This window comes from Chiloscyllium plagiosum, unplaced genomic scaffold (assembly GCF_037043375.1).
Source record: "Chiloscyllium plagiosum isolate Xiang-an unplaced genomic scaffold, Cpla_swu_hap1 HiC_scaffold_38, whole genome shotgun sequence".
In the NCBI taxonomy this organism is placed as follows: Eukaryota; Metazoa; Chordata; class Chondrichthyes; order Orectolobiformes; family Hemiscylliidae; genus Chiloscyllium; species Chiloscyllium plagiosum.
The window spans coordinates 26,925,599-26,953,545 of record NW_028270176.1 but is presented as its reverse complement, the minus strand read 5'-3'; the positions used below and the strand labels follow the sequence as shown (position 1 = coordinate 26,953,545).

The window sequence follows — 27,947 nt, the reverse complement described above, 5'->3', positions numbered from 1 at the left end:
CTGGTACAATTGCAACATTTAAGGGGCATTTGGATGGGTATATGGATAGGAAGGGTTTGGATGGATATGGGCCTAATATTCTCCAGTCCACCCTCCAACCTTCCTATCTCTCTCTTTCTCTCGTTGTCTCTATCTATTGCTGTCTCTCTCTCTCTCTCTCTCTCCCTCTCAGTCTCATCTATCTCCCTCAGTCTCATCTCTCTCTCTGTCTCATCTCTCTCTCTCCCTCAGACACATCTATCTCTCTTTCTCAGTCTCTCTATCTCTCTCTCCCTCCGTCTCATTTCTCTATCTCTCTCTATGTCTCTCTCTGTCTCATCTCTCTCAGTCTCTCCCTCTCTCAGTCTCATCTCTCTATCTCTCCCTCAGTCTCAGCTATCTCTCTTTCTCAGTCTCTCTATCTCTCTCTGTCTCTCTCAGTCTCATCTCTCCTATCTCTCCCTCAGTCTCATCTATCTCTCTTTCTCAGCCTATCTATCTCTCTCTCTCCCTGTCTCATCTCTCTATCTCTCTCTCTCTGTCTCTCTCAGTCTCTCTCTCTCTCTCTCTCTGTGTCTCTCTCTCCCTCTCTCACAGTCTCTCTCTCACACACACACACACACATGCTGTCTTTCTGTCAATGTGTTGTTCCTGATGGAAAGCTGTGCTTGTTTGATTGCTGTCATCTCCTTATCCTGATCTCTGTCCGGCTTCTCCCCCAGAGATGCGGAGACTTGGTGTGACCCTGGAAGGAGTGAGGAGAGGGTTTGAGGGGATGGAGGGACGTGGCGAGGAAGGGAGAGTGCGGACCGAGGTGGCTGGAGTGGAGTCGCAGATGAGCCGGAGGTGTGGGAGTGAGTGCTGTGGCAGGACTACAGGTAAGGGCAAGGTCAGAACTCACTTACCCCAGGGCGACATCAGAAACCCCCGCCGCCAACCCCAAACTGAGGGCATAGGGGAGAGCAGCCAGACTGAGGCAGGCCCTGGGGGCGAGGGGGTGGTGAAGGACTTACCTTCCCTCCCGGCTGATCAGCTGGGGAAGCATCACACAGCTAAATGTGAGAGAGAGAGAGAGAAAAACAAACCAAAAAGGAAGGAACGGGCATTGTTGGCTCCAATCAGGAACAGCATGAGGCTGTTCACCAACTCCTCATGACTCACCCATTCATAATTCTTAAGCTCTCCATCCAGGATATAATACAACACTCACTCTTCCAGCCTCAGACCTGTAGCCTCCGTCCTGATATAGAGAGATCAGAACAGTGCACAGTGCTCCGAGTGTGGGTCTGACTGAGGGATACAGAGACTGGAACAGTGCACAGTGCTCCGAGTGTGGGTCTGACTGAGGGATACAGAGACTGGAACTGTGCACAGTGCTCCGAGTGTGGGTCTGACTGAGGGATACAGAGACTGGAACTGTGCACAGTGCTCCGAGTGTGGGTCTAACTGAGGGATACGGAGACTGGAACTGTGCACAGTGCTCCGAGTGTGGGTCTGACTGAGGGATACAGAGACTGGAACTGTGCACAGTGCTCCGAGTGTGGGTCTGACTGAGGGATACAGAGACTGGAACTTTGCACGGTGCTCCGAGTGTGGGTCTGACTGAGGGATACAGAGACTGGAACTTTGCACAGTGCTCCGAGTGTGGGTCTGACTGAGGGATACGGAGACTGGAACTGTGCACAGTGCTCCGAGTGTGGGTCTGACTGAGGGATACGGAGACTGGAACTGTGCACAGTGCTCCGAGTGTGGGTCTAACTGAGGGATACGGAGACTGGAACTGTGCACAGTGCTCCGAGTGTGGGTCTAACTGAGGGATACGGAGACTGGAACTGTGCACAGTGCTCCGAGTGTGGGTCTAACTGAGGGATACGGAGACTGGAACTGTGCACAGTGCTCCGAGTGTGGGTCTAACTGAGGGATACGGAGACTGGAACTGTGCACAGTGCTTCGGGTGTGGGTCTGACTGAGGGATACGGAGACTGGAACTGTGCACAGCGCTCCGAGTGTGGGTCTAACTGAGGGATACGGAGACTGGAACTGTGCACAGTGCTCCGAGTGTGGGTCTGACTGAGGGATACAGAGACTGGAACTGTGCACAGTGTGTTCTTGTGTGACCATGTTTATCAATGAGTAATTAAATTAGAGTCATTCTCGGTGCATCTCTTGTCCCAGGCTGTTGTTCACTGTACTGGCACTAACCTGAGGTGCTGAAGCAGTTTGTCTGTGTGCCAGCGTCTAATGTTTGTAATTCTGGGTTCACTGGCCACATTTCCCCTTCCCTTCTCTCAACATTGGAGGGAATTCCAGGATTCTGACCCAGCGACACTGACGGAACGACGATATAGTTCCAAGTCGGGATGGTGAGGGGCTCGGAAGGGAACTTGCAGGGGGCTGGTGTTCCCATTTATCTGCTGCCCGTTGTCCTCCTAGATGAATGTGGTTGTGAGTTTGGGAGGGTGCTGTCAAAGATTTGATATGATTGATTGTTACATGTGTCAAGGTATGTGTTTTGCATGCTCTACAGTCACATCGTACCGCACAAAGTGCCTCAGGGTAGCACAGCAGAGTGCAGGTTACAGTTCTAGCCTCAGAGAAGGTGTGTGGAGAGAGAGAGAGAGAGAGAGAGATCAGAATTAACATTTGAGAGGTTTGTTCACAAGTCTGAATTAGAGTGGTGCTGGAAAAGCACAGCAGGCCAGGCAGTGTCCGAGGAGCAGGAATCTGATACAGCGGGGAAGAGGCTGTTCTTGAATCTGTTTGTCCCTGCGTTAAACGTTTTACCCGATGGAAGAGAGGGCTCTCTGATGATGTTGATCACCTTCTTGATCCCCACCCCCCCACTCCCCCGTCACCCCCCCCCCCACTCCACTCTGCTTCTTGAAGGTAATGACCAACGCCTTCCCCTCTCCCTCCACCCCCTCCCGTCTCACCCGCCCCCTCTCCCTGCCTCCTCCCCCTTCCCCACACCCTCCCCCTCTCCACCTCCCCACCCACTCCCCTTTCCCCCACTCCCTCCACCTTCCCCCCTTTCTCCCTCCCCCTCTCCCCTACCCCCTCACCTCTCCTGCCCCCCGCCCCACCCCTCCCCTCTCCCTTGCCCACCCCTCCCCTCTCAATGCCTCGCACCCCCACCCTCTCTCCCCCTTCCCCCTTTCCCCACTCCTCCTCCCCCTCCCTCACCCCCTGCCCAACCCCTCCCCCTTCCTCCTCTCCCCCACCCCCTTCCTCCCTCCCTCGCTCCCCACCCCTTCCCCCTCCCCTCCCCCCACCACCTCCCCATTCCCCCCCTGTCCCCCCTCCCCTCCCCTCTTCCCCACCCCCTTCCCCCCTCCCTCGCTCCCCCACCCCCTTCCCCCTCCCCTCCCCCCACCACCTCCCTGTCCCCCCTCCCCCTCCCCCTCTCCCCCATCCCCTCCCCCCTCCCTGGACACGGCCAGTTGATGCAAACCCGTAGATCCGAACTTGCGGTTTCTCCCACTCACACAAGCTCGGGTTTAAGGGTGTGTGTCGGCATGGCAATTGCAACGGGGAAAACCGGGAATGGGGGGGGTGTTACCTTTGGAGGGAGCCTGGGGTTGGGAGTGGGGGCTGTGGGTGAAGGGGGGGTGATGTTGGTGAGCGGTTTAAAAAAAAAACCTCCCCGGCAAGAGGGTACGCTTGCATTTCCCTCGCACCTGCCTCCACCCTGAAGAGCCAAGTCCTCCAGCTCAGGCAGAGGCTGCTGGGGGAACGGCGGGATCTCTGCAGCCGAGTGGTACACAATGAAACCATCCCACCCATAACATAACATAATACCCCCCTCCGGTAAGAAACAGGAATAGGAGGAGGCCATTCAGCCCCTCCAGCCTGCTCTGCCGTTCAGTTGGATGATGGCTGATCCAACATTCCTCCCTGTCTCCTTCCCCGCCCTTTCCCCTCAGCTACCTGATGGGTGAACAGTCTATCAATCGCCTCCCCTTTCCCTTTCCCCACTCCTCTTCCCTACTCCGCTCCCCTTGCCACATTCCCCTCTGTTGGCGTTAAAACCGTTTGCAGAACATCCCGGATACAGCAACAACAACCATGGGCGGCACGGTGGCACAGTGGTTAGCACTGCTGCCTCACAGCGCCAGAGACCCGGGTTCAATTCCCGCCTCAGGCGACTGACTGTGTGGAGTTTGCACGTTCTCCCCGTGTCTGCGTGGGTTTCCTCCGGGTGCTCCGGTTTCCTCCCACAGTCCAAAGATGTGTAGGTTAGGGTGGATTGGCCATACTAAATTGTCCCATAGTGTCCAGGGATGTGTAGGTTAGGGTGGATTGGCCGTGCTAAATTGTCCCATAGTGCCCAGGGATGTGTAGGTTAGGGTGGATTGGCCATGCTAAATTGTCCCATAGTGTCCAGGGATGTGTAGGTTAGGGTGGATTGGCCGTGCTAAATTGTCCCATAGTGTCCCAGGGATGTGTAGGTTAGGGTGGATTGGCCATGCTAAATTGGCCCATAGTGTCCAGGGATGTGCAGGTTAGGGTGGATTGGCCGTGCTAAATTGTCCCATAGTGTCCAGGGATGTGTAGGTTAGGGTGGATTGGCCGTGCTAAATTGTCCCATAGTGTCCAGGGATGTGTAGGTTAGGGTGGATTGGCCATGCTAAATTGTCCCATAGTGTCCAGGGATGTGCAGGTTAGGGTGGATTGGCCATGCTAAATTGTTCCATAGTGTCCAGGGATGTGCAGGTTAGGGTGGATTGGCCATACTAAATTGTCCCATAGTGCCCAGGGATGTGCAGGTTAGGGTGGATTGGCCGTGCTAAATTGTCCCATAGTGTCCAGGGATGTGCAGGTTAGGGTGGATTGGCCATACTAAATTGTCCCATAGTGCCCAGGGATGTGCAGGTTAGGGTGGATTGGCCATGCTAAATTGCCCGCATTGTTAGGTGAAGGGGTAAATGTAGGGGTCTGGGTGGGTTACGCTTTGGTGGGTCGGTGTAGACTTGTTGGTCCGAAGGACCTGTTACCACACTGTAAGTAATCTAATCTAAATCTAAAACCCACTGGGTCAAAATCCCAATCCTCCCTGTCCCCCCCCCACCCCACCCCCCACCAACCCCAGTACTTTCCCCTTATCTCTCCAGCCTTGCTTCTGGAAGACAGTGTCTCTCTCTGTCTCTCTCACACCGACCTGATTGAAACCTCACCCACGCAGCACACCCTGGAGACCACTCCACCCCCCCTTTACCCCCCCCCCACCCCGTCCGAAGCTCTGTGGCCCTTCCTGAGGTGGTGTCTGCCCCACTGCAGTGCTGGCGTGAGATTCCTCAGAGACCCCTGAGTGATCGATCGATCGATTATTTTTAAGCCTGACCTCCCTGTCTAGAGGAGAAAGTGAGGTCTGCAGATGCTGGAGATCAAAGTTGAAACTTTATTGCTGGAACAGCACAGCAGGTCAGGCAGCATCCAGGGAACAGGAGATTCGACGTTTCGGGCACAGGCCCTTCTTCAGGAATGAGCAGAGAGTGTTCAGCAGGAGAAGATAAAAGGTAGGGAGGAGGGACTTGGAGGAGGGGCGTTGGAAATGTGATAGGTGGAAAGAGGTCAAGGTGAGGGTGATAGGTCGGAGTAGGATGGAGGCGGAGAGGTCAAGAAGAAGACTGCAGGTCAGGAAGGCGGTGCCGGGCTGGAGGGATTCGGCTGAGACAAGGTGGGGGAGGGGGGATGAAGAAACTGGTGAAGTCCAAGTTCATCCCCTGTGGTTGGAGGGTTCCCAGTCGGAAGATAAGACGCTCCTCCTCCGACCGTCGCGTTGTTGTGGTTTGGCGGTGGATGAGTCCAATGACCTGCATATCCTCGGTGGAGTGGGAGGGGGAGTTGAAATGCTGTGCTACAGGGTGGTTGGGTTGGTTCGTCCGGGTGGCCCAGAGGTGCTCTCTGAATCGCTCCGCAAGTAGGCGGCCTGTCTCCCCAATATAGAGGAGGCCACACCGGCTGCAGCGGATGCAGTAGATGATGTGGGTGGAGGTGCAGGTGAATCTGTGGCGGATATGGAAGTTTCCTTTGGGGCCTTGGAGAGAAGTGAGGGGGGAGGTGTGGGCGCAAGTGTTGCACCTCCTGCGGTTGCAAGGGAAGGTGCCGGGAGTGGAGGTTGGGTCGGTGGGGGGTGTGGATCTGACAAGGGAGTCGCGGAGGGAGTGGTCTCTACGGAAAGCTGATAGAGACCACTTTCCGTAGAGACCACTCCCTCCGCGACTCCCTTGTCAGATCCACACCCCCCACCGACCCAACCTCCACTCCCGGCACCTTCCCTTGCAACCGCAGGAGGTGCAACACTTGCGCCCACACCTCCCCCCTCACTTCTCTCCAAGGCCCCAAAGGAAACTTCCATATCCGCCACAGATTCACCTGCACCTCCACCCACATCATCTACTGCATCCGCTGCAGCCGGTGTGGCCTCCTCTATATTGGGGAGACAGGCCGCCTACTTGCGGAGCGATTCAGAGAGCACCTCTGGGCCACCCGGACGAACCAACCCAATCACCCTGTAGCACAGCATTTCAACTCCCCCTCCCACTCCACCGAGGAAATGCAGGTCATTGGACTCATCCACCGCCAAACCACAACAACCCGACGGTCGGAGGAGGAGCGTCTTATCTTCCGACTGGGAACCCTCCAACCACAGGGGATGAACTTGGACTTCACCAGTTTCTTCATCCCCCCTCCCCCCACCCTGTCTCAGCCGGATCCTTCCAGCCCGGCACCGCCTTCCTGACCTGCAGTCTTCTTCTTGACCTCTCCGCCTCCATCCTACTCCGACCTATCACCCTCACCTTGACCTCTTTCCACCTATCACATTTCCAACTCCCCTCCTCCAAGTCCCTCCTCCCTACCTTTTATCTTCTCCTGCTGAACACTCTCTGCTCATTCCTGAAGAAGGGCCTGTGCCCGAAACGTCGAATCTCCTGTTCCCTGGATGCTGCCTGACCTGCTGCGCTTTTCCAGCAATAAAGTTTCAACTCCCTGTCTAGAGCATACTGCTCCCTGCTGTTGGCACCCGGCGTTGAAAGGGGGAGCCCCAAGCCAAGTCATAGAGATGTCCACAGACCCTTCGGTCCAACCTGTCCATGCCGACCTGATATCCCAACCCAATCTAGTCGCGTTTGCCAGCACTTGGCCCATATCCCCCATTTCCTGATGAAGGGCTCTGGCCAGAAACATCGATTCTCCTGCTCCTCGGATGCTGCCTGGCCTGCTGGGCTTTTCCAGCAACACACTCTGATATCCCGCATCTGCAGTCCTCACTGTCTCCATATCCCTTTTCAATGCTGTAATCGTACCAGCCTCCACCCCTTCCTCTGGCAGCTCACTATTCTCTGCCTCACACACACACACAAATAAAGAACATTGCCAGGTCCCCTTCCCCACATTGCCTGAAGGCACAGCCCAGAGACACAGACCCTTCAGTCCATCTCATCCATGCCCACCAAGCTTCCTAAACTGAACTGGCCCCACATGCCTGCTTTTGGCCCATATTCCTGTAAACGTTTCCTCCTCATGTACCTGACCAAACATCTTTGAAACCTTGTGACTCCCTTGTTCCGTGCAGCCAGTTGTGTGTAAGATGCTGCCCCTCGGTGGCAGGGAAGTGGAGTTGCAGATGATCTGATGGGCAGGAGTCCTTGCCAATGGCGGTGGTGGTGGGAGCGGGCAGGCTGGGTGGGCCGAACGGCCTTCCATTGCTCCTGCGGACCCCAACCCCCCACAACCCCCACCACCCGTGTTCCTCGCCCCTACCTCCCTCTCCACACCGAAGATGAAACTTCCCCAGCCTTTCCACCATGTGGGGAATCACAGTTGGATTGGCTTGCGTCGCCGCACTGGGTGGGGGTTGGGGTCCTCGGGGGGAGGGCAGGTGGGGTGACTTTTGTGGGAGGTGGAGGTGGAGGGGGGGGGAGTTAGTCGTCTGTAGGCGGCGCTGGGGGGTGGGGAGAGGTCAACAACATAACACCCAGCAACATCAGCCCCCCCTCCCCACACAAACATCTAAAGTCTTAGGCTGGCGAAAGCCGCACAGGTCTAATACTGGGGGGGTGAGGGGGGTTGATTTGTGGGATCTTGCTGTGCACTAGTCATGGCTTTCAAATGGCAACTTGCACCCGGCCCGTGCCGTGCTCCAGGGAGAGGGTGCTACGGTAATGCAGCACCACACTGGGGAGGAATGGGTGGGGTGCGGAGCTGTGGGATGAAGTGTAAGAAGGGGGTGCCGTTGAGGGTAGGAAAGGAAGGAAGTATGGGGAGGTGAGGTGCTATTGAGGGTGGGGGGGGGGAGGGAGTCTGTGGGGGGAGTTGCCATTGATGGTGGGGGGGTGAGGTGCCGTTGAGGGTGGGAGGGGGAAGAAGTATTGGGGGAGGTGCCGTTGAGAATGGGAGGGTGAGGAAGTGTGGGAGTGAGGTGCCGTTGAGGGTGCAAAGGGGAGGAATTTTGGGTGGGGAGGTGCCGTTGAGGGTGGGAGGGTGAGGAAGCGTGTGGGGGAGATGCCATTGAGGTGGGGGGGTGGAGGAAGTGTGGGGGGGGAGGTGCCGTTGAGGGTAGGAGGGTGAGGAAGTGTGGGAGAGAGGTGCCATTGAGGGCAGGAGGGGGAGGAAGTGTGGGAGGGAGGTGCCGTTGAGGGTGGGAGGGTGAGGAAGTGTGGGAGGGAGGTGCCGTTGCGGGTCAGGGTGTGGAGGAAGTATGGGGGGGGTAGGTGCCGTTGAGGGTGGGAGGGTGAGGAAGTGTGGGAGGGAGGTGCCGTTGTGGGTCGGGGGGTGGAGGAAGTGTGGGAGGGAGGTGCCGTTGAGGGTCGGGGGGTGGAGGAAGTGTGGGGGGTAGGTGCCGTTGAGGGTGGGGAGTGGAGGAAGTGTGGGCGGTAGGTGCCGTTGAGGGTGGGAGGGGAAGGAAGTGTGGGAGGAAGGTGCCGTTGAGGGTGGGAGGGGAAGGAAGTGTGGGAGGGAGGTGCCGTTGAGGGTAGGAAGGTGAGGAAGTGTGGGAGGGAGGTATCGTTAAGGGTGGGAGGGTGAGGAAGTGTGGGAGGGAGGTGCCGTTCAGGGTAGGGGGTGGAGAAAGTGTGGGCGGTAAGTGCCGTTGAGGGTGGGGAGTGAAGGAAGTGTGGGCGGTAGGTGCCGTTGGGGGTGGGAGGGGAAGGAAGTGTGGGAGGGAGGTGCCGTTGAGGGTGGGAGGGGAAGGAAGTGTGGGAGGGAGGTGCCGTTGATAGTGGGGGTTGGAGGAAGTGTGGGGGGGAGGTGCCGTTGAGGGTAGGAGCGTGAGGAAGTGTGGGGGGGGAGGTACTGTTGAGGGTGGGAGGGGGAGGAAGTGTGGGAGGGGGAGGAAGTGTGGGAGGGAGGTGCCGTTGAGGGTGGGGGGGAGGAAGTGTATGGGGGAGGTACTGTTGAGGGTGGGAGGGGGAGGAAGTGTGGGGGGGAGGTGCCGTTGAGGGTGGGAGGTGAAGGAAGTGTGGGGGGAGGTGCCGTTGAAGGGTGGGAGGGGAAGGAAGTGTGGGAGAGTGAGGAAGTGTGGGAGGGAGGTGCCATTGAGGGCAGGAGGGGGAGGAAGTGTGGGAGGGAGGTGCCGTTGAGGGTGGGAGGGTGAGGAAGTGTGGGAGGGTGAGGAAGTGTGGGAGGGAGGTGCCATTGAGGGCAGGAGGGGGAGGAAGTGTGGGAGGGAGGTGCCGTTGAGGGTGGGAGGGTGAGGAAGTGTGGGAGGGACGTGCCGTTGCGGGTCAGGGTGTGGAGGAAGTATGGGGGGTAGGTGCCGTTGAGGGTGGAAGAGTGAGGAAGTGTGGGAGGGAGGTGCCGTTGAGGGTGGGAGGGTGAGGAAGTGTGGGAGGGAGGTGCCGTTGAGGGTGGGAGGGTGAGGAAGTGTGGGAGGGAGGTGCCGTTGAGGGTCGGGGGGTGGAGGAAGTGTGGGGGGTAGGTGCCGTTGAGGGTGGAAGAGTGAGGAAGTGTGGGAGGGAGATGCCGTTGAGGTTAGGAGCGTGAGGAAGTGTGGGAGGGAGGTATCGTTAAGGGTGGGAGGGTGAGGAAGTGTGGGAGGGAGGTGCCTTTCAGGGTGGGAGGGTGAGGAAGTGTGGGAGGGACGTGCCGTTGCGGGTCAGGGTGTGGAGGAAGTATGGGGGGGTAGGTGCCGTTGAGGGTGGGAGGGTGAGGAAGTGTGGGAGGGAGGTGCCGTTCAGGGTAGTGGGTGGAGGAAGTGTGGGCGGTAAGTGCCGTTGAGGGTGGGAGGGGAAGGAAGTGTGGGGGCGAGGTGCCGTTGATAGTGGGGGTTGGAGAAAGTGTGGGGGGGAGGTGCTGTTGTGTGTAGGAGCGTGAGGAAGTGTGGGGGGGGAGGAAGTGTGGGAGGTGCCATTGAGGGTCTGGGGGCCGCTGGAGGAAGCGTGGGAGGGGGGTGCCGTTGAGGGTGAGGAGTGGAGGAAGTGTAGGAGGGATGTGCCGTTGATGGTGGTAGAGAGGTGCCGTTGAGGGTGAGGGGGGGAGGAAGTGTATGGGGGAGGTACCGTTGAGGGTGGGAGGGGGAGGAAGTGTATGGGGGAGGTACTGTTGAGGGTGGGAGGGGGAGGAAGTGTGGGAGGGAGGTGCCGTTGAGGGTGGGGGGGAGGAAGTGTATGGGGGAGGTACTGTTGAGGGTGGGAGGGGGAGGAAGTGTGGGGGGGAGGTGCCGTTGAGGGTGGGAGGTGAAGGAAGTGTGGGGGGGAGGTGCCGTTGAGGGTGGGAGGGGAAGGAAGTGTGGGAGGGAGGTGCCGTTGAGGGTGGGAGGGGAAGGAAGTGTGGGAGGGAGGTGCCGTTGAGGGTGGGAGGGGAAGGAAGTGTGGGAGGGAGGTGCCGTTGAGGGTGGGAGGGGGAGGAAGTGTGGGAGGGAGGTGCCGTTGAGGGTGGGAGGGGAAGGAAGTGTGGGAGGGAGGTGCCGTTGAGGGTGGGAGGGGAAGGAAGTGTGGGAGGGAGGTGCCGTTGTGGGTAGGAGGCTAGGGATGAGGGTTCGGTCCCCCCGCCTTGCACCAGGAGGAAGAGGAGGAGGATTTGGTCGGTCTCGGTTTGAGGTAGTAGGTTGTATAGTTCAGAATAACACCAACAGGAGATAACTGTACAACCTGCTAGCTTTCCCTGAGGCCGGACGGTCTCTAAACTGCACTAGCCGCTGCACTAGCACTTCAACAGCAGAAGCATCGCACCGTTCCAGTGGGAGCTCCTGGACAAATGCTGGGAATGAGTGAGTTTGATTTCTCCAAACCAGCAGCTGGTGTGGGAGTGGGAAGTGGGGCAGGTACACGCAGTGGAGTCTGTGTGGTTGTGGGATTGGTGGGTGGGGGAGAGTGGATATTACAATGCACGTTACTGCAGAAGGAATAGCGATCATAAAACGATGTCGGGGTCATTCGTGTCATTTTGGGAGGAAATCTTTGGCCTCCACGTGACTCCAGGCTCACAAGCGATTGTCGACTAAATGCTCTCGAGTAGGGCCAGGCAAGTCCCTCAGTTTGAGGGCAATTAAGGACAGGCAGCTGGCCTCGTCAGTGACACCCACATCCCAGTGCACGATTAGTAGAAAGTTAGCGTGCCGCTAAAGCAAGTCATCATGAAAGTTGCGGTTCATCACCTGAAGATTCGGCAATTGAAGAGTCCGTGTCAGACCCACCATTGTGCCAAAGAAGACCCGGCGTACCCTGCCCTGAATTGAATCCAGCAGCCCAAGCAAGTTCGCCAGAGCAGGTAGTCAGCCTAGTTTAGGGAAAAGTTAACTTAGTTAGTTGTGTAGGAGTTGTTTCTTTAACTTTCTACAGAGCTGAGATTGATGAGACTATCTGAGAGTGACCGCAGTGGAGCACTGACCAAGAAGGGCCATAACATTAGAGATGTTTCCTTTATTCTTCTGCCTTGATGCTCTATCTTTTGGTTTGTTTTTTCTGTCTTTAGAAGCGGTGCCAGGGAGTGGAGACACTTTTCATTTTGCAACAAAAAACATGTGACGTTGCATTTAGAGTACTGTGTACAGTTCTGGTCGCCACATTACCAAAAGGATGTGGACGCTTTGGGGAGGGTGCAGAGAAGGTTTACGAGGATGTTGCCTGGGATGGAAGGTGCGAGCTATGAAGAGAGGTTGAGTAGGTTAGGATTGTTTTCACTCGAAAAAAAGGAGATTGAGGGGGGACCTGATTGAGGTTTACAAAATCATGAAGGGTATAGACAGGGTGGATAGAGACAAGCTTTTTCCCAGGGTGAAGGATTCAATAACGAGAGGTCACACTTTCAAGGTGAGAGGTGGAAAGTTTAAGGGGGATACACACAGCAAGTACTTCACACAGAGGGTGGTAGGTGCCTGGAACGCGTTGCCAGCAGAGGTAGTAGAGACAGGCACGGTAGATTAATTTAAGATGCATCTGGACAGATGTATGAGTTGGTGGGGAGCAGAGGGATACTGATGCTTAGGAATTGACTGACATGTTTAGACAGTACATTTGGATCGGCTCAGGCTTGGAGGGCTGAAGGGCCTGTTCCTGGGCTGTACATTTTCTTTCTTCTTTGTGCAATAAAAGAATCAAATCAAATCCATGGGGGTTTGAATCCAAAAGTAGGGAGGTTATTGCTTCATAGTGTTATACATGGCAGTGGTAAGATCTGGGTACTGTGCACTGCAATACTGGTCTCCTTATTATATATAAAAAAGGATGGAGTAAGTGAGGGCTGCAGATGCTGGAGATCAGAGCAGAAAAATATGTTGCTGGAAAAGCGCAGCAGGTCAGGCAGCATCCAAGGAGCAGGAGAATCGACGTTTCGGACATAAGCCCTTCTTCAGGAATGAGCTGGGTGTGCCAAGCAGGCTAAGATAAAAGGTAGGGAGGAGGGACTTGGGGGAGGGGCATTGGGAATGCGATAGGTGGAAGGAGGTCAAGGTGAGGGTGATAGGCCGGAGAGGGGTGGGGGCGGAGAGGTCGGGAAGAAGATTGCAGGTCAAGAAGGTGGTGCTGAGTCTGAGGGTTGGGACTGAGATAAGGTGGGGGGAGGGGAAATGAGAAAGCTGGAGAAATCTGAGTTCATCCCTTGTGGCTGGAGGGTTCCCAGGCAGAAGATGAGGCGCTCTTCCTCCAGGCGTCGTGTTGCCATGGTCTGGCGATGGAGGAGACCACCAGGACAGAACCCCACTGGTCCTCACCTACCACCCCACCAAGCTCCAGATTCATCATATCATCCGTCGTCATTTCCGCCACCTCCAAACGGACGCCACCACCAGGGATAGATTCCCCTCCCCACCCCTATCAGCGTTCCAGAAAGACCACTCCCTCCCCAACTCCCTCGTCAGGTCCACACCCCCCACCAACCCAACCTCCACTCCCGGCACCTTCCCCTGCAAACGCAAGAAATACAAAACTTGCGCCCACACCTCCCCCCTCACTTCCCTCCAAGGCCCCAAGGGATCCTTCCATATCCGTAACAGATTCACCTGCACCTCCACACACATCATTTATTGTATCCGCTGCACCCGATGCGGTCTCCTCTATATTGGGGAGACAGGCCACCTATTTGCAGAATGTTTCAGAGAACACCTCTGGGACACCCGGACCAACCAACCCAACCGCCCCGTGGCTCAACACTTCAACTCCCCCTCCCACTCCACCAATGACATACGCCTCATCTTCTGCCTGGGAACCCTCCAACCACAAGGGATGAATGCAGATTTCTCCAGTTTCCTCATTTCCCCTCCCCCCACCTTGTCTCAGTCCCAACCCTCAGACTCAGCACCTCCTTCCTAACCTGCAATCTTCTTCCTGACCTCTCTGCCCCAACCCCCTCTCCGGCCTATCACCCTCACCTTAACCTCCTTCCCACCTATCGCATTCCCAACGCCCCTCCCCCAAGTCCCTCCTCCCTACCTTTTACCTTAGGCTGCTTGGCACACCCTCCTCATTCCTGAAGAAGGGCTCATGCCCGAAACGTCGATTCTCCTGCTCCTTGGATGCTGCCTGACCTGCTGCACTTTTCCAGCAACACATTTTTCAGCTAAAAAAACGGATGTCAAGGCATTGGAAGTGGTTTAGGATGAAGAGGAGGCACTGTTTCAAAATCAGTTCTCTCGCATTAAACATAGAGACAGGGTGGAAAGGATTTCCATCTGAGGATGGTGTGTCTTTTGAAGACTCCCAGTAAATGTCAGAGGCAGAGCCTTCAATATGGCCATGATTTGGAGATGCCAGTGTTGGATTGGGTGTATAAAGTTAAAAATCACACAACGCCAGGTTATAGTCCAACAGGTTTAATTGGAAGCACCAGCTTTCGGATGAAGGATCAGCGCTCCGAAAGCTAGTGCTTCTAAAGAAACCAGTTGGACTATAACCTGGTGTTGTGTGATTTTTTTAAGTATGGACACGTACAATAGCACGGATAGATAAATATATGTCGAAACACATATGGACTGATAGAAACAGAGACACTGATGGGGAGAGAGGATATAGAGTGTGAGATACAAAAGAGAGAGGTAGAAGGGGGCAAGGGAGAGAGAGGAGGGGGAGAGAGACCGAATAAGGTGGGGGAGAGGGAGCTGTGAAGTGGCGGGGGGAAGAGAGAGGGGGGCAACGTTGAGTGGGTGAGAAAGGTGCGGGGGGGTGAGGAGGGTCAAGATGCAGGAGAGAAAGACAGTGAGAGTGGAGGGGGGGGGGTTGTGGAGGGGGAGCGTGAGACAGAGGCAGAGAAGGTGTTGTCATGAGGTAGCCTAGGCCCTGACTGTTATATTCAATCTAAAGGCAAATGGAAGGTGCTTTGTTCCAAATGTGATTTGATTAATTCACCATTTGGCTTCAGTCAATTCTTCCAACACAGCAAAAAATACCCAAAAGGAATGGCACAACTTTATTGGAATAGTTAATCAACTCTTCCAGCATAGACTGCTTTTCCTAAACACACCCCTTTAGCAAAAATGCAGTTCAGCAAAGCCCCCATTCTGCTTCTCACGTGCTGTCCCTCTCCAGTCCAGGGAAAGGAGACAATCTGACCCTTGTGAGTTTGAAGAGGAAACCTTCGCTATTTAAGATGCTCTAGCAGCTGGGAGCTCCAGCTTTGAATTACAGCAGAAGCTGAAAACCAAACAAATCAGCCTTCCAGGGTCTGTGTGAGCCCTCACCCCACCCAGTCTTTCATTACTTTCATTACTTCAACTGAACACCCAGGGAGGACTCAAACTGTTACCCACCCGCCTGCCTGAATGAGACATTCCAGCACCACTGTGCCAACAGCCCACTGCAAGAGAATCAGAACAGAAACCTCTCTCTTAAAGGTACAGTACAGTCACAAGAGGGGGAGAGGGTAGATGAGAGACGGAGAGAGAGAGATAGAGACTGAGGATAGAGAGAGAGAGACTGAGGTGAAAGATAGAGATAGATTGAGAGGACAGAGAGAGACACAAGCAGAGACTGAGACAGAGAGAGAGAGAGAAACACACACACACACACAAACTAAGGACAGAGAAAGAGAGAGACGCAGATATATAGAGAGAGACAGAGACACAGAGAGTGATATACACACACAGCAGGTCGAGACGGAGACACACATATACACACACACACACACACACACACACACACACACACACAGAGCCGAGACGGACAGAGGGAGACACACAGAGCTGTAGAGAGAGGGACAGAGAGCTGCAACGAGAGAGGGACATACAAACACACAGAGCCAAGATGGACAGAGGGAGACACACACACACACGCAGAGCCGCAGAGAGAGAGACAGAGAGCTAGGAGGTACAGAGAGAGACACAGCTGTAGGGAGAGAGAGACACACACACACACACAGCTGTAGGGAGAGAGCTGAGAATGAGCTAAGAAAGACGGAGAGAGAGGCACAGAGAGAAGCAAAGAAAGAGATACAGAAAGATGCTGAGAGGGACAGAGTGAGAAACACAGAGAGAGCGAGAGATACAGAGAGAGAGAGAGACGCAGACAACTGCCTCAGAGCGATACTCGGTGTTTCTGTGGGAAAAGCAATCAGCGACAGGACAACAGTCTACTTGTCTTGCAGCTTTATTAATTTATTGAGAATAACCTCCGTACGTATATCGAGGTGCTGTATTGAGGGAGGGGTGAGAGGGTTCGGGGAGGTGGTGGTGCAGAGGGAACTCGTCAGACAGTGCTGCTCTCTACATCATCGTTCCTATGAAGCTGTTGTCGTGGTAGATAAAGTACCGTCTCAGCGCCATCTTGGCGAGGGTCTTTGCCCGGCGTGGCCTCCTCCTGTGCACGCTGGCCGTGTGGCGGGTGACTCTCAGCCTCAGGCACTTCCCTCGCTTGTTCCTGTTCCTCTTCCTGAAGAGTTTCTTGCCCTTTCGCTGACCCGGGGAGTTGTACCGACGTGACATGACCGGTCTCTGGTTGTGGTGGGGGGGGGGGGGGTCACTGCTGGACGTCCGTCTGTCTGCAGGGGGGATGGGGGTGAGATGTCTTGGGGGGGGGGGGGTGGCGGGGGTGGTTGGGGTGAGGTTTAGACCTCTTTGGGCACTAGCTGGTCTTCTCTCTCTCTCCTCTCTCTCTCTCACTCTCTCTCTCTCTCCTCCCTCTCTCTCTCGGCTATGTGCGGACAGAGGCAGGAATGTAATGGCAGGCAGTTGTTGGGATGGGGGGGTGGTATTTTTGGTAGGGTGAGGGGGAATCACACCCTCTCTCTCGCTCTCCTGGCTCCTGTGTCTGTCCTGGACTGATACTGACCCTGTGCCCGGTGCGTTGTTGGGACGGCCCATTGGACTCATTGTGACACCCTCTGCCCATGCCCTGGCCTGGCCTTATTGGGGCATCCTCTTCATTGGGGGTGGGGGGGGGAGGGAGGTGTAGGGAGGTGGGATTGTGAGGGGGGGGGGGGGTACTAGGCAGCACCCCTCCCTCACGCCCTGATTCGGCTGCCCCTCCCCCCATTGTGACAGAGCAATGATGCCACTCCCAGTCCAAGTGCCCCTGCTGTTTCCCATCGATCCTCACCCACCTCCAATACCTCATCCCGAAACTCTGCTTCCCCATCCTGCAGCCTTCTTCCAGTTCCTCCCAACCAAGCTCTCTCTCTCACACACTCACCCTCACCCTCACACTCTTTTGCTCTCAATCTCTCTCACACACATTCTTGCTATTTCTCACACTGTCGCTCTCAATCTCTCGCACATTCTTACTATTTCTCACTGTCGCTCTCAATATCTCATGCGTTCTTGCTATTTCTCACACTCGCTCAATCTCTCGCATTCTCGCTATTTCTCACAGTCTCAATCTCATGCATTCTCCCTATTTCTCACAGTCTCTCTTTCGTTCTCAATCTCTCACATGCATTCTTGCTATTTCTCACTTGCTCGCTCTCAATGTCTCTCCTGCATTCTCATTGTTTCTTACACTCTTACTCTCACACACATTCTCGCTATTTCTCATACGCTCTGTCTTTTGGGCTTCGGGTAGTGTTGCAGAACAGAGACCTAGGGGCTCAGGTACATAATTATTTGAAGTTTGCGTCGCATAGAGATATGACCATTAAAAAGGTGTTGACCACACTTGGTTTCATTGCTTGGTCCTTTGAGTACAGGACGTTGTGTTGAGGTTGTACAGGACATTGGTGAGGCCCCTCTGGATTACTGTGTGCAGTTCTGGTCATCCTGTTACAGGGAGGATATTATTAAACTGGAGAGAGTTTGGAAGAGTCATGCGTACTGCCATTCTCTGTAATATACATAGAGGCTGTTATTCTCTGTAATAAAGTTAAAAATCACACAACACCAGGTTACAGTCCAACAGGTTTATTTGGAAGCACTAGCTTTCAGAGCGCTGCTCCTTCATCAGGTAGCTAGTCGGCAGGATTATATGATACAGAATTTATAGTATAAGATCAGAGGGTCACAATTGATGCGATCTATTGAACAATTAAGTATTTTATCTTTTAGAATGGGTTGCAGGTTTCAATTCATGAATATGTAAATCCCAGAACTTTGTTCAAGGCACATTCCTGAGACAACTTAAGGTTTTATAAAAAAAGGTGACACCTCAGCTCAGACAATGCTTTAAAGGTGTGAGGTTAGAGTCTCTGTGTATTCCAAACTTGAGTCAGACTGGTTCGATTTCCAAAGTAGGAATTTATAAAATGTCACATGCACTGACTGCCTATTGTGTGCTTTTTGAACACTGGCACCTCAACATCACGGCTACCATCAACTCTATAACACACAGGGACTGCTAGACTCCCTAATATACACAGGGACTGCTGTTCTCTATAATATACACAGGGACTGCTAGACTCCCTAATATACACAGGGACTGCTGTTCTCTATAATATACACAGGGACTGCTGTTCTCTATAATATACACAGGGACTGCAAGTCTCCCTAATATACACAGGGACTGCTGTTCTCTATAATATACACAGGGACTGCAAGTCTCCCTAATATACACAGGGACTGCTGTTCTCTATAATATACACAGGGACTGCAAGTCTCCCTAATATACACAGGGACTGCTGTTCTCTATAATATACACAGGGACTGCAAGTCTCCCTAATATACACAGGGACTGCTGTTCTCTATAATATACACAGGGACTGCAAGTCTCCCTAATATACACAGGGACTGCTGTTCTCTACAAAACAGACAGTGACTGCTATTGTCTACAATACACTATTCTCCATAATACACAGAGGTCTGTTATTCTCTATAATACACATAGGGGCTGCTATTCTCTATAATATACACAGGGACTGCATTTCTCTACAATATACACAGGAACTGCTATTCTCTATAATATACACAGGGAATGCTATTCTCTATAATATAAATATGGACTGGTATTCTCCATATTACAAACAGAGATTGTTATTCTCTATAATATACACTGGGACTGTTATCTCACCTTCCACCCTACCAACCTTCGCATAAACCAAATCATCCGCCGACATTTCCGCCACCTCCAAACAGACCCCACCACCAGGGATATATTTCCCTCCCCACCCCTCTCCGCCTTCCGCAAAGACCGTTCCCTCCGTGACTACCTGGTCAGCTCCACGCCCCCCTACGACCCACCCTCCCATCCTGGCACTTTCCCCTGCCACCGCAGGAACTGTAAAACCTGTGCCCACACCTCCTCCCTTACCTCCATCCAAGGCCCTAAAGGAGCCTTCCACATCCATCAAAGTTTTACCTGCACATCCACTAATATCATTTATTGTATCCGTTGCTCCCGATGCGGTCTCCTCTACATTGGGGAGACTGGGCGCCTCCTAGCAGAGCGCTTTAGGGAACATCTCAGAGACACCCGCATCAATCAACCACACCGCCCCTTGGCCCAACATTTCAACTCCCCCTCCCACTCTGCCGAGGATATGGAGGTGCTGGGCCTCCTCCACCGCCGCTCCCTCACCACCTGATGCCTGGAGGAAGAACGCCTCATCTTCCGCCTCGGAACACTTCAACCCCAGGGCATCAATGTGGATTTCAACAGTTTCCTCATTTCCCCTTCCCCCACCTCATCCTAGTTTCTAACCTCCAGCAACTCGACTTGTCCGGACTTGTCCGACCTGCCCAGCTCCTTTTCCACCTGTCCATTCCACCCTCTCTTCCCTGACCTATCACCTTCATCTCCTCCCCCACTGACCTATTGTACTCTATGCTATTCTCTCCCCACCCCCACCCTCCTCTAGCTTATCTCTCCATGCTTCAGGCTCTCTGCCTTTATTCCTGATGAAGGGCTTTTGCCCGAAACGTCGATTTTGCCTGTCCTCGGATGCTGCCTGAATTGCTGTGCTCTTCCAGCACCACTAATCCAGAATCTGGTTTCCAGCATCTGCAGTCATTGTTTTTACCACATTCTCTATAATACACATAGGGACTGCGATTCTCTATAATATAAACAGGGAATACTATTCTCCATAATATACACAGGATTGTTATTCTCTGTAATACACACAGGGAATGTTATTCTCCGTAATATACATAGGGAATGCTATTCTCTATAATACACACAGGGACTGCTACTCTCTACAATACACACAGGGACATATACTCTCTACAATACACACAGGGAATGCTATTCTCTATAATACACACAGGGAATGCTAATCGCTATAATACATACAGGACAGTTATTTTCTATAAAACACACATGGAATGCTATTCTCTATAATACACACAGGGACTGTTATTCCCTATAATATACACAGGGACCACTATCCTCTATAATATACAGATGGAATGCAATTCTCTATAACACACACAGTGACTGTGAGTCTCTATAATATAAACTGGGACTGCTATTCTCTCTGATCTACATGAGACTGCTATTCTCTGTAATGTACACAGGGAATGCTATTCTCTATAATACTCACAGTGAATGCTATTCTCCATAATACACACAGGGACTGTTATTCTCGATAATACACACAGGGACTGTTATTCTCCATAGTATACTCAAGGACTGCTATTCTCTGTAATACACAAAGGAACTACTATTCTCCACAATACACACAGGGACTGCTATTCTCTATAATATACACAGGGGCTGATATTCTGCATAATATAAACAGGGACTACAATACTCCATAATATACACAGGGACCGCTATTCTCCATAATACACACAGGGGCCTTTGTGCTATTCTCTATGATACACACAGGGACTGCTGTTCTCTATAATATACATAAAGACTGATATTCTCTGTAACAAACATAGGGACTGTTATTTGCTCTAATATGCACTGGGACTGCTATACTGTATTATATACACAGAAACTGCTATTACCTGGAAATACACAGTGACTGCTATTCTCTGTCATGTGCACAGGGACTGCAAATCTCTATAATGAACACATGAGCTGCTATTTGCTGTTCACTATAATATACTCAGGGACCGATGTTCTCTGTAATAAACACAGGGATGTCTAGATTAGATTTAGATTACATTACAGTGTGGAAACAGGCCCTTCGGCCCAACAAGTCCACACTGACCCGCCGAAGCGCAACCCACCCATACCCCTACCCCTACCCCTACATTTACCACCTTACCTAACACTACGGGCAGTTTTTAGTATGGCCAATTCACCTAACCTGCACATTTTTGGACTGTGGGAGGAAACCGGAGCTCCCGGAGGAAACCCACGCAGACACGGGGAGAACCTGCAAACTCCACACAGATCTCTGTAAGTTACACAGGGACTGTTTTTCACCATAATATATACAGGGGCTGCTATTAGCTGTAATATAAACAGGGACGGATATTCTTTATAATATACACATGGACTGCTACTCTCTATAATACACACAGGGACTGCTGTTCTCAATAATATGCACAGATGCTTCTATTCCCTGTAATATACACAGGGATTGCTGTTCTCTATAATATACATAGGAACTGCTAATCTCTATAATATACATAGGAACTGCGAATCTCAATAATACACACAGGGACTGCTAATCTCTATAATACATGCTGGCACTGGTATTCTGCATAATATACACAGGGACTGGTATTCTCTCTGATATAAATAGGGGATGTTATTCTCCTTGTTATACTGAGGGACTGCTATTCTCTGTAGCAGAGAAAGGGACTGATATTTTAAATAATATACGCAGGGATTGCAATTCTCTATAGTATACAGAGACGCTGCTATTCTGTATGATATACACAGAGACTGCTATTCGCTGTAATACACACTGGGACTGCTGTTCTCTATATTATGCACAGGAACTGATATTCTCCATAATATACACAGGGACTGATATTCACTGTAATATATACAAAGGCTGCTATTCTCTATAATATACACAGGGAATAATATTCTCTATAGTATGCACAGCGACTGATATTCTCCATAATATGCACAATGACTGCTCTTTATAAGATTCACATGGACTGCTATTCTCTATAATACACACAGGGACTGCTATTCTCTATAATATACACAGGGACTGCTATTCTCTCTATAATACACACAGGGACTGCTATTCTCTATAATACGCACAGGGACTGCTATTCTCTATAATACACACAGGGACTGCTGTTCTCTATAATATACACACGGACTGCTATTCTCTGTAATATACACTGGGACTGCTATTCTCTATAATATACACAGGGACTGCTATTCTCTATAATATACACAGGGGCTGCTATTCTCTATAATATACACAGGGACTGCTGTTCTCTATAATACACACAGGGAATGCTATTCTCTATAATATACACAGGGACTGCTATTCTCTATAATATACACAGGGACTGCTATTCTCTATAATATACACAGGGGCTGCTATTCTCTATAATATACACAGGGACTGCTATTCTCTATAATATACACAGGGACTGCTGTTCTCTATAATACACACAGGGACTGCTATTCTCTATAATATACACAGGGACTGCTATTCTCTATAATACACACAGGGACTGCTATTCTCTATAATATACACAGGGACTGCTATTGTCTATAATATACACAGGGACTGCTATTCTCTATAATATACACAGGGACTGCTATTCTCTATAATATACACAGGGACTGCTATTGTCTATAATATACACAGGGACTGCTATTGTCTATAATATACACAGGGACTGCTATTCTCTATAATATACACAGGGACTGCTATTCTCTATAATATACACAGGGACTGCTATTCTCTATAATACACACAGGGACTGCTATTCTCTATAATATACACAGGGACTGCTATTCTCTATAATACACACAGGGACTGCTATTCTCTATAATATACACAGGGACTGCTATTCTCTATAATATACACAGGGACTGCTATTCTCTATAATACACACAGGGACTGCTATTCTCTATAATATACACTGGGGCTGCTATTCTCTATAATACACACAGGGACTGCTATTCTCTATAATATACACAGGGACTGCTATTGTCTATAATATACACAGGGACTGCTATTCTCTATAATATACACAGGGACTGCTATTCTCTATAATACACACAGGGACTGCTATTCTCTATAATATACACAGGGACTGCTATTCTCTATAATATACACAGGGACTGCTATTCTCTATAATATACACAGGGACTGCTATTCTCTATAATATACACTGGGGCTGCTATTCTCTATAATACACACAGGGACTGCTATTCTCTATAATATACACAGGGACTGCTATTGTCTATAATATACACAGGGACTGCTATTCTCTATAATATACACAGGGACTGCTATTCTCTATAATATACACAGGGACTGCTATTCTCTATAATATACACAGGGACTGCTATTCTCTATAATATACACAGGGACTGCTATTCTCTATAATATACACTGGGACTGCTATTCTCTATAATATACGCAGGGACTGCTATTCTCTATAATATACACAGGGACTGCTATTCTCTATAATACACACAGGGACTGCTATTCTCTATAATATACACAGGGACTGCTATTCTCTATAATACGCACAGGGACTGCTATTCTCTATAATATGCACAGGGACTGCTATTCTCTATAATACACACAGGGACTGCTATTCTCTATAATACACACAGGGACTGCTATTCTCTATAATATACACAGGGACTGCTATTCTCTATAATATACACAGGGACTGCTATTCTCTATAATATACACAGGGACTGCTATTCTCTATAATACACACAGGGACTGCTATTCTCTATAATATACACAGGGACTGCTATTCTCTATAATACACACAGGGACTGCTATTCTCTATAATACACACAGGGACTGCTATTCTCTATAATATACGCAGGGACTGCTATTCTCTATAATATGCACAGGGACTGCTATTCTCTATAATACACACAGGGACTGCTATTCTCTATAATATACACAGGGACTGCTATTCTCTATAATACACACAGGGACTGCTATTCTCTATAATACACACAGGGACTGCTATTCTCTATAATACACACAGGGACTGCTATTCTCTATAATACACACAGGGACTGCTATTCTCTATAATATGCACAGTGATTGCTATTCTCTCTATAATATACACAGGGTCTGCTATTCTCTATAATATACGCAGGGACTGCTATTCTCTATAATATACACTGGGACTGCTATTCTCTCTATAATACACACAGGGACTGCTATTCTCTATAATATGCACAGTGATTGCTATTCTCTCTATAATATACACAGGGTCTGCTATTCTCTATAATATACACAGGGACTGCTATTCTCTATAATATACACTGGGACTGCTATTCTCTATAATATACACTGGGATTGCTATTCTCTATAATATACACAGGGACTGCTATTCTCTATAATATACACAGGGACTGCTATTCTCTATAATATACACTGGGCCTGCTATTCTCTATAATATACACAGGGACTGCTATTCTCTGTAATATACACTGGGACTGCTATTCTCTATAATATACACAGGGACTGCTATTCTCTGTAATATACACTGGGACTGCTATTCTCTATAATACACACAGGGACTGCTATTCTCTATAATATACACAGGGACTGCTATTCTCTATAATACACACAGGGACTGCTATTCTCTATAATATGCACAGTGATTGCTATTCTCTCTATAATATACACAGGGTCTGCTATTCTCTATAATATACGCAGGGACTGCTATTCTCTATAATATACACTGGGACTGCTATTCTCTCTATAATACACACAGGGACTGCTATTCTCTATAATATGCACAGTGATTGCTATTCTCTCTATAATATACACAGGGTCTGCTATTCTCTATAATATACACAGGGACTGCTATTCTCTATAATATACACTGGGACTGCTATTCTCTATAATATACACTGGGATTGCTATTCTCTATAATATACACAGGGACTGCTATTCTCTATAATATACACAGGGACTGCTATTCTCTATAATATACACTGGGCCTGCTATTCTCTATAATATACACAGGGACTGCTATTCTCTGTAATATACATTGGGACTGCTATTCTCTATAATATACACAGGGACTGCTATTCTCTGTAATATACACTGGGACTGCTATTCTCTATAACATACACAGGGACTGCTATTCTCTGTAATATACACTGGGACTGCTATTCTCTATAATATACACAGGGACTGCTATTCTCTATAATATACACACGGACTGCTATTCTCTGTAATATACACTGGGACTGCTATTCTCTATAATATACACACGGACTGCTATTCTCTGTAATATACACTGGGACTGCTATTCTCTATAATGCACACAAGGACACTGTACTGGATAATATACACAGGCACTGTTATTCTCAATAATAGACACAGAACTGATATTCTCCATAAGGTACACATGGACTGCAATTCTCTTTCATATATTTAGGGGCTGCTATTCTCTATAATATACACTGGACTGCTATTCTCTATAATATACACAGGGACTGCTATTCTCTATAATATACACTGGGGCTGCTATTCTCTATAATATACACTGGGACTGCTATTCTCTATAATATACACTGGGACTGCTATTCTCTATAATATACACTGGGGCTGCTATTCTCTATAATATACACAGGGGCTGCTATTCTCTATAATATACACTGGGACTGCTATTCTCTACAATATACACAGGGACTGCTATTCTCTATAATATACACAGGGGCTGCTATTCTCTATAATATACACTGGGACTGCTATTCTCTATAATATATACAGGGACTGCTATTCTCTACAATATACACAGAGGCTGCTATTCTCTATAATATACACTGGGACTGCTATTCTCTATAATATACACAGGGACTGCTATTCTCTACAATATACACAGGGGCTGCTATTCTCTATAATATACACAGGGACTGCTATTCTCTATAATATACACTGGGACTGCTATTCTCTACAATATACACAGGGGCTGCTATTCTCTATAATATACACAGGGACTGCTATTCTCTATAATATACACAGGGACTGCTATTCTCTATAATATACACAGGGGCTGCTATTCTCTACAATATACACAGGGGCTGCTATTCTCTATAATATACACAGGGACTGCTATTCTCTACAATATACACAGGGACTGCTATTCTCTACAATATACACAGGGACTGCTATTCTCTGTCATATGCACAATTACTGCTATTCTCTATAATATACACTGGGACTGCTATTCTCTATACATGGACTACTGTTCTCTATAATATACATCGGGACTGCTATTCTCTATAATATACATCGGGACTGCTATTCTCTATAATATACATCAGGACTGCTATCGTCTATAATACACACTGGGACTGCCATTCCCTCTAATCTATACAGGGAGTGTTATTCTCTGTAATATACACAGGGACTGCTATTCTCTGTCATACGCACAGGGACTGCGATTCTCTATAATGAACACATGAGCTACTATTTGCTGTTCACTATAATATACTCAGAAACCAATGTTCTCTATAATAAGGGATGTCTATTCTCTGTAGGTTACATAGGGACTGTTTTCACCATAATGTATACAGGGGCTGCTATTAACTGTAATATACACAGGGACGCATATTCTTCATAATATACACATGGACTGCTACTCTCTATAATATACACAGGGACTGCTATTCTCTATAATATATACAGGAGCTGCTATTCACTGTAAAATACATAGAAACTGCTATTCTCTATAATATACACAGGGACTGCTATTCTCTATAATATATACGGGAGCTGCTATTCACTGTAATATACATTGAAACTGCTATTCTCTATAATGTCAATAGGGGCTGCTATTGTCTATAATATACACTGGGACTGCTATTCACTGTAATACACACAGGGACTGCAGTTCTCTATAATATACACAAGGTTTGATATTCTCTATGATATACTCAGGGACTGCTGTTCTCTGTAACAAATACAGGGACTGCTATTCTCTGTAATTTACGCTGGTACTCTTTTGCACCATAATATATATAGGGGCTGCTTTTCTCTATAATATATACAGGTGCTGCTATTCCCTGTAATATACACAGGGGCTGATATTCTCTCTAACAAATAGGGGCTGTTATTATCCCTATTATACAGAGGGACTGCTATTTTCAATAATATACGCAGGGATTGCAATTCTCCATAATATACACAGAGGCTGCTATTCTGCATGATATATACAGAGACTGCGATTCTCTGTTATAATAAAAAGGAATACTATTCTCTATGATATACACAGGAATTGATATTCTCCATAATATACACAGGGACTGCTATCCTCTATAATATACACTGGGGCTACTATTCTCTATAATATACACAGGGACTGCTGTTCTCTGTAATATACACAGGGGCTACTATTCTCTATAATATACACAGGGCAGTGCAATTCTCTATAATATACACTGGGGCTACTGTTCTCTAGAATATACACAGGGGACTGCTATTCTTTATAATATACACAGGGACTGCTGTTCACTATAATATACACAGGGGACTGCTGTTCTCTATAATATACACAGTGACTGCTATTCTGTATAATATACACAGGGGACTGCTGTTCTCTATAATATACACAGTGACTGCTATTCTGTATAATGTACACAGGGACTGCTATTCTCCATAATATACACAGGGGACTGCTGTTCTCTACAATACACACTGGGACTGCCTTATCTATAATATACACAGGGACTGCTATTCTCTATAATATACACATGGACTGCTGTTCTCTATAATATACACAGGGACTGCTATTCTCTATAGTACTCACTGGGACTGCTATTGTCTATAATATACACAGGGACTGCAATTCTCTATAATATACACATGGACTGCTATTCTCTATAATATACACTGGGACTGCTATTGTCTATAATATACACAGGGACTGCTATTCTCTATAATATAAACAGGGATTGCTATTCTCTATATTATACACAGGGACTGCTATTCTCTATAATATACACAGGGATTGCTATTCTCTGTAATATACACAGGGGCTACTATTCTCTATAATATACACAGGAGCTGCTATTCTGTATAATGTACACAGGGAC

General features: G+C 49.5%; 1 protein-coding gene across 2 annotated transcripts in view; it reads left to right on the top strand.

The window, feature by feature from the left end:
- The first annotated feature begins 705 nt into the window (after positions 1-705).
- LOC122546152 (chemerin-like receptor 1) overlaps positions 706-27,947 on the top strand; it is a 149,366-nt gene continuing 122,124 nt past the window's right edge. The window contains exon 1 of one of the 2 annotated variants that reach the window (XM_087980888.1): positions 706-857. In XM_087980888.1, the coding sequence (XP_087837014.1) occupies positions 755-857 (103 nt within the window). In that variant the 5' untranslated portion in view covers positions 706-754. The remainder of the gene's footprint in view (positions 858-27,947) is intronic. The other variant, XR_015753598.1, reaches the window with a different exon arrangement.